Genomic DNA, 12988 nt, shown 5'->3' on the forward strand with positions numbered 1-12988 from the left:
TGACTTCTGTCTTAATTGTGAGTGCTGATATTCCAGCCTCCCTCATTTTCCTTACTCCTCTATGGGAAACTAAAGTCCTTTCCTAGGTAAGCATATTTTGGGGACCTTAATTATCCAAATTACCAAATTATTCTGGGGCATCCTTACACCTTGCCAGAAAGAGATGCATCTGCTGTAGGGAGATCTCATTTTCCCAGCACTCAAATTGCACGGACAAAAAGTTATTCTTTCTCCAGCTAGCGCACTCATAGCTATGCAGAATGAAGTTAGCATCATCACAAGTAACTGAACTTCTTCATGCCTATCAAATTCAGTAAGCTACATGGCTGTCAGCGGCATCCTCTTGGATCTTCCCAGGCCACTCTTGTTCTTGCTTTGTGAAGTTTCTGTACCAAAGCATTGGGAGATGCAGGAAACCCGAAATATTGAGCAATATGTGCAGAACAAAGCTGGGTTTTGGGTGTGAATGAATTGTAGGTCTAGAAACAGTACTGAGGAAGGGGACTCTTTCTGTTGGGCATCTAAGGTGCTTCTTGGAACAGTTGCATATCCTTTTCTATGCAACTGTTCCAAGAATGCCCAACAGAAAGTTGTGTGCCATGTGCAATAACACAATGGCAATCCAGTGAGGAAGGATATGGCATTTGAGGTGATTTCCCAGACAGCAGATTAGACCACACTTTACCATAACATTCCTCCTATGTCATGAAATTCTACTCAATATTGATCCAGAGCAGAACTCCAACGTATAGTTAGCAGAGCAAAAACAAGCATGTTGCAGGATCCCCAAAAATACCGGTAGACAAGACGCAATTATATTTCATCCAGCAGAGCTTTACTGCTACTGAAGGCAAATGAGCATAATGGTCACAAATCCAATACATTCAGGATTGGCACTGTCCATAAGAAATCCAGTTGCAGCAGACTTAACTTAAACTTACAATAACTTATAATAAGTCTAAACCTTAACACTATACAGTGGTACCTCGGGTTAAGAACTTAATATGTTCTGGAGGTCTGTTCTTAACCTGAAACTGTTCTTAACCTGAAGCATCTGTAATCTGAAGCGTCTATAACCTGAGGTACCACTGTTTCTTTCAGACAGTGAAGCTTCCAGAACCCTCTTGAATTAATTAGAATAGGAAAGATCTCTACACATCAGATCAATACTTTCTGCACTAAGAAATGCAAACTGACATCCTATGATGCTGCTAAGATACTAAATGCTGTATTTTGACTCCTACAGGTTATTATCGCCAGTACCGGCAAGAGCCTGTATCGTTTGGACGCATTGGATACATGACGCCTTACTACTATGTGGGTTGGTATGAGTGTGGTGTGCCTATTCCAGGGAAATGGTAACTGTGCCGAGGTCTTCCTGCAACGATTCAGTGCAGTCCAGCCAGCAGTGCCTTTTGAGTGACTGTCATTGGAGGACTCTGAGCAGTTGGTTTGGCAAAGAAAGGAAAAAACTGAAATACGGAAAGGATGGAACTAGTGAAGAGTCGACGATAGACGCGGATGAAACTCCATGCTGTGTAGACTTTTGTAAACCTAAGTTTATGGTGCTGCTTGATTACTCTGCTTTAGAGCACAGACAGGATTCGGTTTGGGAGTCTTGCCTTCCTTCTCCTTGCCTCTAAAAGGCCTGGAGAAGATGTATCTACAGTGGGTGTTAACTGTGCTCACTGAAACCTCATATATTTGGCTAGCCACGAAAAATCGGAATGGTGATGTATCTTGCAAGGAATGACTTAAGCATGCTTTGCTTGCATTACGGAATGCTAACAACTTTCCACTGCTATTAACGGGATTCTCTGCTGCCTTCCACTGGCAGAGTCTTATGCTTCAGAATGTTGCTATGCAGTCATGCCGTGTTACTTAAATGCCCATGAGAACCGATCAATGTTATTCAAGACTTCTCCTGTGGGTTTGCACATTGCTGCACAATATACCAGGTCACTATGTAAATTCAACTTATAAAAAGCAGCCAACAACCACCAGTACTGTATGCTTGCAGAAGTATTTCTTAGAACTGAGGTTTTCTTGTTGATTTAGATGACTATGTGTATGGGATGGTTTTATGTAAAAGGTGCTATTAATGAACAAGTCTTCTAAAAATAAAAATTCTGTGAAAAATATACTATGCACAATACATTAACCATGTAAAGAACCAGGCTTCTCTTCTTGTGAGTATTGTTGAACTGTAATGATGTTGATGTTTGTATAAAATAGAAGAATTCAGCCCCGGGCTCCGAGCAAGTGATGTTTCAATGGGGGTGATTTATTTGGTACATTTATCAATGTGACTAATATTCCAATATGAATGCAGCCCAGCAATATAACAGTGTGTGAATTAAAGCCATGCCCAATGGTCTTTAGAGCTTAAGAGGCAGCGTCACAAATAAGTTAAGCTGAAATACAAAGAAAAGCTGGTCTTACTGGAACCAAATGCGATTTCAGGTGCAATTCCACATTTGCTCAGTTGTATCCAGTGGAAAGCTGCCATTGACAAATGCCTCAGAGTGGGTGGGGCAATGTTCACTAGGATTGCAGGGGAGGGAATGGTTCAGTTCACTCTCCCTGAACACTGTGCCCCCAATCATGCTGTTCTCCCCACCCCTAGTGGTTGTTTCCATTTTAAGAAGTGGATATTAAATACAGCACATCGTTTAACATCGGGCCCTTCCAGACTTGGGAGTGGCTATAGGTGTTATTGCCATCTGGAACAGTATTCTTGCACTGTTACACAGCAAATGTGGGATTAAAAAAACAAAAAACAAACTGGAACATTTGTGGAATAAAAAGTTACAGGATTTCAGCAGGATGGTACACTGGTTGGGAAAGAAGCAGGATGTCCACTCTGTAACTTGCAGGCACAGACAAGCGTTGAAAGCAGGATCGCAAATAACTGCCCCAATACCAACTTGAGCACAAATCATGCACAATGAAAAGGATGCCTGGAGGGGTCTGTAATGACCAGTGTAGCCCTCAATGTAGATAATCACGCTGCATGTTTCCTTAAATCCAAGAACGTGGTTTTTAGCTAGGTTGAAACGTTTTATTCAGCACAGCTCCAGATGACTCCAACATATAATTGCTCTCCTAAAGCACGTTATATGTATTGTTAATTGCATTGATTTTGGTGATATCTCTCTGGATAATGTCTATAGAGCATGAGTTCATGCAACCCATACATCAGAAATGCTTAGACATAAAACTAGTATTTAAATGTTGTACATGGAACAGGAAAGTGGGTTGGTCATATTTTATTTGAGTATTCAAAAAGAAGGTGCACTGATTTACTGAAACAAAAGGAGAGAAAGCATTCCCTAAGGAAATAAATGCCACCTCTGCAATGTTGTTATGGTGAAACCAGCAGATACCTCTGCCCTCTATGGACTATGAAATGAAAAGACAGCCCACTCAGTGAGTGCAGAGTTAAATAAGGAACATGCCTTCATGTTATTTTTATTCATCCCAATATAACCTGCTCTATACAGTAAAATTTATGCAGTAAAAACAAACAAACAAATGGACAACGTATGTTCCCAATACTTTCTTTTCCAAAACAAACTTTATAAGTGTTGACTTCCCACCACACCAAACAAAACACACATGTCCTTAAGCTTGTATATAGCATCTTCTATTTCAGGGCTGAGGTTATTGCCTGCAATAGTGTTCCTCGACCTTGGGTCCCCAGATCTTTCACCATCTCTAGCAGGGGCAGGCACCCTGAGCAAAGACAATATTTGGCATCCCTCCCTAGATGATTCCTCTTGGTACAGTTGCTTTTGGAATGGAGCTTCTCAGTAGGTACCTGGGGGAGGAGAATCGGGAGCCCTTTGTAGGCGTTTATAGACTGAGCATTCATCCTGATTTGTTTGCAGGGAGATTAGATGAGAAGAGGGGAAAGTGCTGTTGTGCTTAGGTCCTGCTGGCTGGTTTCCCACAGGCATCTACTACAGGATGCAGGACTAGATGGGCCATTGGCCAGATCCATGAGGGCTGCTCTTATGTTCTTACAGTTAATGAGCATTCATTCTGATTTGTTTGTGGGAAGGCTAGATGATGGGACAAAACAAGCGTCATCCCACACTCTCTGTGTGTGTTCTCCCTTTCCATATTGCAAGACCTCCCTATGAGCTGTGTATGCACAACCTGAACTTGCTGGTATTTGATTGAATCTCACTGGAAAATAGCAGCAATCTGGAAGCACCCAAAGAGTTTTAGTTGAAGCCAATGCTACAGGCTCTTTCAGGTCTGGCATCTTTAAGCAACTGCCAAAGACCTGCTGATATCCCAGGCCCCCTTTCCCAACAGTTTGATGAGCACTGGGTGGCTGTCATTGTGTTATCCAAAATAACCCACCGGAACCCTGTGATCCATGTGGTAGGACTTACAAATATTCCGTTCCCCATCCTGCATTTCCACCTCTTCTTCTTTTCTTCACTACCGTTTTAATGAGTTGGACTCTTTCCTTGTAGTTTCCTTGAAATGCGGCTTTATCCAAACTGTGACTGAAATGTGAAACTAATTTCTCCAAATATTTGTTATAAACTAAAAGGCAAAGTTATTAGACCTCTCCCATAAACATTTTTCCACTTTGAATTGCTCTAATATGTAATCTGAGATTGTTTTACAAGCTCATGAAGGAATGTTTTCTGATGTTATGTTCTTATTTGTATCCAAGAATCTTTCAGAGTTGGACAGTCTAGCTCTTTGTGTGGGAGTGTTCATTATAATATATCGTCCCCTTTAGGCCAAATTTCATTAGCTGTTGCACCAGGAAATACATGTTCAGGATCCGACATGATCACTGTGCTAGCATAATGTCCACCACCTGTGGCCTAGCTCAGATGTACCGGTAAATAACTCAGAACAACTTTCTGCCATTTATAGAATCATTACAATAATTTACATCCCACCTTTCAGAATACAACTCCTTCAAAGATAGATTGCAAGTAGCACCAAATTACATATTTTAAATATATTAAAAAGCCACCAGGATATTTCCCACAGAGCTCTTGATGGTACATTGTCCTGGCTAGGGCAGGGATGGAGTTCATGTGGCGGAAACCTTGAGGTGGTCTTCTCCATCTCTTTTTCTTAAAATCCTTGTAATAGCTTGATATGAATGTTTACCCTAAACAAGATTGCAACTGTGTAAGGGGTGGGGAGTGGGTCTGTGCATGTTGACCTCACTTCCACTATTGCATCCTTTTCAGCCTGCCCACTGCCCAGTCCACATGTTGGCGCGTGGAGGTCTGGAGAACCTATGTTAGTAGTGGGGCATGTAGTGGAGCACACCCAATTTCCTGACACTGGCATCACTGCTACTTACCTGGATGTGGGAGGTCCACCACCACCATCACATATCTGGTGCTCCCACCAGTGTGCCCACATTGCTCCAACCTCACTGCTGTTCTGCCCCAGGTAAGCAGCAGTGATACAAGTATTGGAAGGATGTCTCTGCCCCACCACTGGCTGGTAGGCTCCCTACAGGATTTAGGACCTGGGGGGGCATCCTACCCAGTTGGTGCCACCACCAAAAATGCCCTGCTGTTGGTAGGCTTTTACTGGACTTCAAACAGTGAGGACATCTGAAGCAAAACCTGTGAAATTGAATGGAAGGCAATCGTTTATGTTCCCAGGTTCCAACTCATCTATGGCTTCATAGGGATGGACGAACACCTTGAACTGTACCTAAAAGTGAATAGGCAAGCAACCAGTGCAGGTTAAATAGCAGTGGAATAATATGCTCCAATTGTCTAGACCTAGACAGCAAGTTGGCATCAATATTTTGCAACAGTTAAATTATTCTCCCCCCTTTTTTCTTTTTTCTGCCCACAAAGAACGTGTTACAATAATCAATACAGTTCGAACCATGCTGCATGTTGAGGTGCATATACTTCATCAGCAGTATTGGATGTATATCCCAGGAGCTGAAAGAATAAACATTTTTCCAAAAACAAAGCAAAACAGGTCCAACTGAATAATGACAACAGGGGAAGCTACACTGTTTCACCGGTAGGAAAATAACATGATTGCAAACAATAGGAACAGCTGTTGGCATTTAAGAAATTCATCTGGAAACCTTGGGAAACTCATTTTAAGAGGTTTTTTATTTTAAAAAAACAAGCTGGAAAATTTTTACTGGATGTACCTGACTCAGCTATCTCAAGAGGTTAGTCCATAAGTTTGATGTGGTAGCTGTCAGCTGAGTATAGTGGTTGAAGCTCATCAAATGAGCATCCAAGAGGTGATGTTCTTCTTCAAGTGTTTTGAGCTCCCTCCAAAACAGTTTTCAAGAGGCACCTCCCTATTCTTCTAGAATCCATGTCCTAGGGATGTGGTCCAGCTTTTTAAGAAAAAGGGACATTTTTGAAGAGTGTTCTCATCATCCTGTGTCTGAATCAAAGCTTTATTTCCACCATTTATATCCAAATTTGTAGAGTGCCTCCAGCAGAAGCCTTGGCAGTTAAATCTTTTCATAGTACAGTACACAATTATTTCTTTGAGTAGCTCCTAAATGATGTTTTCATCGGGGTCTTGCTCTTTTAATAGAACATAGAAAGCTGCTTAATACTGAGTCAAACCAATAGTGGATCTAGCCCAGTATTGTCTGGGCTAAGAGCAGTGTGGGTAATCTGTTACTCTCCACACACTGTTGAACTCCAGTTCTCATCAGTCCCAGGTATCATGGCCAACAGGACCAACTTCTAGAAGGCCGCAGGTTGTCCACCCTGAACTAGGATCTCTCTAGGGTTTCAGACAGGAGTTTCTCCCAACCCCACATGGAAATGCCAGGAATGAAATTCTTGACAGAAACAATGGCCTGTTCCTTCCAGTTCTCTTAGCCCTTTGCTTCCTTTATCTACCCATATGAACTAACAGTTTCATTCAGCATTAACTGATAAGGCATTTTCCAGAAGACAATTTTCTCAGAAAAGCTGTTCAAGCATTTAATCTCCCCACCTTTCTAAATATTCAGCATAATGTTTCCTCAATTTCACTGCCCATCAGCAAATCATTGAAGATTCCATGCGCCCACAGTAGGAGTGTGTATAAGCCCCAAACTCTCTTCCACATTGTGCCACATGTACAATTTACTTTCAGATTGTAACCATGAATTTAAGAGAAGAAGGGAAAATGTGGTGATTGACAAGCTGAACTCAATAGATGACAAATATGGAAATATCTCATTTATCATTATATTAAAATGTATGTATAATGCTTGGCTGTTGTATTTTTCTTAATGCAGAGTTTGACAAGGAATCTGATACATAGCACTGATTGTGAAAGTATCTCCATTTATTAAATGGAAAACTTGGGCCTACACTCAGTGCTTATTTGTTTTTGTTTTTAAGGAAAAGGTGTGCCTGAACTTACCATGAAATTGTTACAGAAAGTGCTGCACTTTTAACATTTGAAGAAGAAAAAAGGTACTGGTACTGCATACCATTGAGTACCTCCAGGAAAAAGCACTGCCTACATGGTCATTGAAATATACATACATGCAATGTCTACACACATTATTCAGAAGACATAAATTCAGTTCCTTCTGTGACTATGCTTCCTTTCACAACAGCCTCCAGCTATATTTCCTGACCTGTGAACCGCTGCTCCCATAACACACCACTGCTGTTTTCTTCCCCTCCTTGGGGAAGTTGTGGAAGCACCCCACATATTCAAAAGAAAGCACACAGATTTATATCAAGCAAACCGCATTTGCAGAAACATTGCAAATTTTACTTTGGGAACAGAAGTAGCACACAGTACTGTAATCTGAACTTTCTTGGAGCAGAATTTGGACTTCTTTTTGGCAGGGCACGAGTAGCCCTAATAATGTCTTCTAAACAAATAGCACATGTTACAATGATGCAAGGATTTCCCCCATAAATCTGCAATTCCATCTCCCTCTTTTCATTCATTCTAATCGGATGGCAAAGCTTATAAGAATGCATTTAGTGATCTAAATACAGGAATCACTGCAGACTGGCAGTTCCTTCAAGGGCATTATGCAGAAACCACTGGGTTTTTTTTCCAGTGCCCTTGAAATGCATCCTGGCACATCAGTACTGCAGCATTAGATAGTCTTCTGTGAGATTCCCGCATTTCAGGGGGTTGGACTAGATGAACCGCTACAATTATGATTCTATGGTTTTATAACTAAAGCTGTGCACACTCACCAATCAAGGGCACACTCAAATGGAAGATTCTCACACTCCAACTTGGAAGTAATTTGAGAGTAAAGCACTGGAGACATTGAGGGGGGTAATACAATACAGTGGTACCTCTGGTTAAGAACTTAATACGTTCTGGAGGTCTGTTCTTCACCTGAAACTGTTCTTAACCTGAAGCACCACTTTAGCTAATGGGGCCTCCTCCTCCTGCTGCGCCGCCAGAGCACAATTTCTGTTCTCATCCTGAAGCAAAGTTCTTAACCTGAGGTACTATTTCTGGGTTAGCGGAGTTTGTAACCTGAAGCGTCCCGAGGTACCACTGTATTGAGTGGTACCACTGTATTAGATCCCTCTTCAACATGAACTCTGTTACATGACCAGTACTGCTCCAACAAGGCCTACGCAGACCTGCCTGTTTACATTCTCCATTCTCATATTGTAAGAAAAGGGAACAAGCCAAACTGCTATCTTACCCTGTGCACACAACATTTTAAAAATATGGTTTGTGGGGTAAAGGTAAAGGTAATTAACTGACCGTTAAATCCAGTTGCAAACGACTCTGGGGTTGCGGCGCTCATCTCACTTTACTGGCCAAGGGAGCCAGCGTTTGTTTGCAGACAGCTTCCAGGTCATGTGGCCAGCATGACTAAGCCGCTTCTGGCGAAGTCAGAGCAGCGCACAGGAACACCGTTTACCTTCCCGCCAGAGCGGTACCTATTTATCTACTTGCACTTTGGCATGGTTTTGAACTGCTAGGTTGGCAGGAGCAGGGACCAAGCAACGGGAGCTCACCCCGTCGTGGGGATTCGAATCACCGACCTTCTGATCGGCAAGCCCTAGACTCTGTGGTTTAGACCACAGCACCACCCTGGTCCTGCGTTTGTGGGGTAGGGCTTTCTAAAAGGGAAATTTAGAACTGCCCTATGGTACATGATTATCATTTGTGTGCACCTGTACATTTTCCTTATGTGTGCATACGTGCTTTATTTGATGTCACACTCAATGACATTTAGAAACATACATAGAGTAGGAGAAAATCCACCTATTGTTCTTATTTGTGGTGGCCCTGGTTGTATAATGCACAGATAAAATGTTCATTTTTGTGCACTCTTGAGTGTCTTGTTTTGATTTTCCTTATTCAAACCATTTGACAGTCTATAATTTGAAGGAGACAAATGCCCCAAAAGCAGATACCGTGTTTCTCATATTTTAAGGCATCCCTACAAAATAAGGCATGGCAGGATTTTCCTGAGGTGGAAAAATATAAGGCATACCTCGAAAATAAGCCGTACCGGGTGGTGGAAGAAGGTCTGTGGCAAAGAAGGGTTGCTGCTGCCGCGTTAACCCCCGAGACCTGGCTGCAGCCTCAGCGCGCAGCGCGTGCAGCCCCAGAACCCGGCTGTAGCCTTTGCGCGCGGACACCCGGGACCCGGCTGCAGCCTCTGCCTGCCGCGCGCACAGCCCCAGGACCCGGCTGCAGCCTCTGCCTGCCGCGCGCGCAGCCCCAGGACCCGGCTGCAGCCTCTGCCTGCCGCGCGCGCAGCCCCAGGACCCGGCTGCAGCCTCTGCCTGCCGCGCACGCAGCCCCAGGACCCGGCTGCAGCTTCTGCCTGCCGCGCGCGAAGACCCGGTGGGAGCAGGTCTGTGGTCTGTACAGATACCGGTACCGGTACTTATTTTTTAATTAAGACATCCCTTGAAAATAAGCCATGCTGTGTTTTTTTCAGGAAAAAATTAATATAAGACATGACTTATAATATGAGAAACACGGTATGAACCAATGAATGATGACAATAACAACTGGTGCTATTTTTCTAGAAAAAGAGGTGCCGGAACTCAACATGAACACCTCCCTCTTAGAATGGTGCCCACTTGAGAGCTGCCGGAACTCACCTGAGCTGTGTCGAAAATGAGTTCCTGTGAGTTCACCCTGAAAAACAACAACCCTGTGTCTCCCCATTCAAAGTTCAAAACTCTAGCCACTACACTGCACTGATTCTCTGGATTATTTTTGCTGTAGATGCCTAAAAAACAGGATGAAAGTAAATGAAACAAGTTATTCATGCTGGAAAGCTCTCCCCCCTCCCCCCTCCCTATGAATGGAGCTTTTATCAGAATTAATACTTCCTTGTTCTCTCCATAACCCGTTTGTGTCAACTGCCATCCCAATATTCATAGGAACGCAGTTGTGACTCCTAATTCTTGTGGAAATCAAAGTAGTTACCAATGTCGGCTGATTTTCACCTCAAGCAGGAATCACAAAAGTTAAATCTCTCTTGGCCTGGCTCCCACTACGCTTGGGTCAAGCATTCAGTGTTTTTCATACTTAATGGAAATAGTAAATGGCTTAGTGCAACAGGTGTTATTAATATCCAACAAGGCAGCTGCCAACACCTTTGTTCTGAGCTAGCTGGATCTGCTTGTTAACACCTTGAGAGTACAAGGTCTTGAAGCATGACCGGAAAACGTTCATCAGGAAGTGGCCTCTCCACCTTTTCTACCCTTCGTAATGCCAGCAGTGATCTAACCCTTGTTTGTTTGCCATCTCCATCCTTGCCTTTGAATAGATGCCAGTCTTTGCCCTTTTCATACTGTAAATTAGGGGGACAATACCAGGAAGCACAATTCATTGGCATTTCCTCTTCCCCTTCTTTACTGCACTGTGTTAAGCTATCTATGCTAACCACCTGCAGCTTTGTTCTGCAAGGTGGGCAATGGGCATCCTAACATGATCCAGATCTCTGCTCACGGATTTACGATGGCCTGTTTGGGTTGTGTGGCTCTGCCATAGGGCAGGTGGCTGGAGCAGAAGATTCCCTTTGGCTCCTTCTGGTGCTGCGATTCAGCCTTAATAAGAAGCCTAGAATGAAGCCCCATCAGTGATGGTGACAACAAGCATCTGGTGTCTATATATATAAAAAACTTCCCTCAGAAATATCTTCATTTAATTAGTGTTTAATCAAAATCATTTCTCACTTGGAAAAAAAGCAAGGGAGGAACATAGGGAACTATAGAAGGAAAATAAATTAATTAGGCCTCGTAATCACCCAGCATCTCCAAAGTACAGTACACATTACGTCATATTTGTATTGATAGGCCATTAAGGTTGAATTGAGAAACCAACAGCAGTCACTGCCTGTCTTACACTTCTGAATTTCCATCCAGAAAAATGAAAATACCTGGTTGCACACCTGGTTGGCCACTGTGAGTCAAGGATGCTGGCCTAGATGAGAGACATGGAAATGAATTAAATGAAAATTGATACACACACACCAATATGCACAGTGTATATTTTTGTACTGGCAGAGAAGAACAACAGGTATGAGCTACACAAAATAATAAACCAATATATTAAGACCCATGGATATCAATGAAAGAGATTCCATCACTTGTTTCAACTCTCCCATTGAAATAAATGGCTCCCAAACAGGGGCGGAGGAAGGGGGTGGAGGTGGCCCACCCCGGGTGTCATCACTGAGGGGGGTGACATTCGGCGTGCCACCTGTGACTCCCAAGCCTACCCCGAGCCATTGGGGGAATAGGCGGAGCTACACCGCCTTGCCGGCAGCCTTCCCCCCTCCCCCTTCATTTTGACAGCTCAGGGGAGGCTTGGGAGCCAGTGTGGTTAAGAGTGGTAGACTAGTAATCTGGGGAACCGGGTTCTCGTCTCCGCTCCTCCACATGCAGCTGCTGGGTGACCTTGGGCTAGTCACACTTCTCTGAAGTCTCTCAGCCCCACTCACCTCACAGAGGGTTTGTTGTGGGGGAGGAAGGGAAAGGAGAATGTTAGCCGCTTTGAGACTCCTTCGGGTAGTGATAAAGCGGGGTATCAAATCCAAACTCCTCCTCCTCTTCTTCTTCTTCGGAGTCACGGGCGGCGCACCATTGCCCCCCACCATTGCTTCCTGGAGGGGAGCCTCCCCCAAGCTGTCAAAAGGAAGAGGGGGGAGAGGAAGGCTGCTGGCAAAGCGGTGTGGCTCCCTCCCCTCCCCCCACCCAGGAAGCAGCCTACCATGGGCGGCTCACTCCACCTCCCATGGGCATCTCACTCCACCCCATGGACGTCTCGGGATGCTCACCCCACCCCCCTGGGATGGTGGCACCGCCCCCTAGGACACTGATCCCACCCGTATGGCCCCGCCCGGGGTGCACAGCATGTGCGCCGCTCTGGGTGCCGGAGCAGCTAGCTCCACCTCTGCTCCCAAAAAGTGTTTCACTTTGACTGGATCATACCTTGCAGATGACAGCTATAGCCCCGAGATGAACCTTATGTGAAATGTCTGAGAAAGTGCTTCCTTGCTGGGCAAATAAGCTGGGAATTTGGTAACCTTCATATTAACAGGAATAAGCTGAAATATTTGTTATGACTTGGTTTCATTAAAACTTGGGATACACAGTGAGAAGCAGCACAGTGGCGGAGAGCCAGCGTTAGCTGCTAGCAACCTGAACCAGTCATTGTATAGTTTTGATTTCCATCCTAGCTAAGCCATATTCTTCCTTTTCCCTCCCCACAAGGTCATGAAAGGGCATCAGCTATTTGCCTTACTCATTCCTTGTTTTCAGCGGATTTGCTTGTAACACAGTTACTTAAAGCATAAAGCTAAGTAAAGTAAGTATATTATGAGCAAAGGACCAAAAAACAAAACTAAACTAAAAAACAGTTATGTGTCTCAGACATGCAGTAATTCCTCTGTCTTGAAGCCCAGATGTCATAAGGTTTGTTTCCAGTCCTGAGACTTATGAACAATGAAAAAATGATGAAAAAAAGAAGAAATATGGATAATCTATAACATGTGCTTGGC

General features: G+C 43.8%; 1 protein-coding gene across 2 annotated transcripts in view; it reads left to right on the top strand.

Moving 5' to 3' along the window:
* FNDC1 (fibronectin type III domain containing 1) overlaps window positions 1–2244 on the top strand; it is a 91663-nt gene extending 89419 nt beyond the window's left edge. For both annotated transcript variants that reach the window (XM_035108622.3, XM_088666295.1), the window contains one exon: window positions 1247–2244. In XM_035108622.3, the coding sequence (XP_034964513.3) occupies window positions 1247–1362 (116 nt within the window). In that variant the 3' untranslated portion in view covers window positions 1363–2244. The remainder of the gene's footprint in view (window positions 1–1246) is intronic.
* Window positions 2245–12988: the final 10744 nt, after the last annotated feature.

This window comes from Zootoca vivipara, chromosome 3 (genome assembly GCF_965207765.1).
Source record: "Zootoca vivipara chromosome 3, rZooViv2.hap1.1, whole genome shotgun sequence".
NCBI lineage: Eukaryota > Metazoa > Chordata > Lepidosauria > Squamata > Lacertidae > Zootoca > Zootoca vivipara.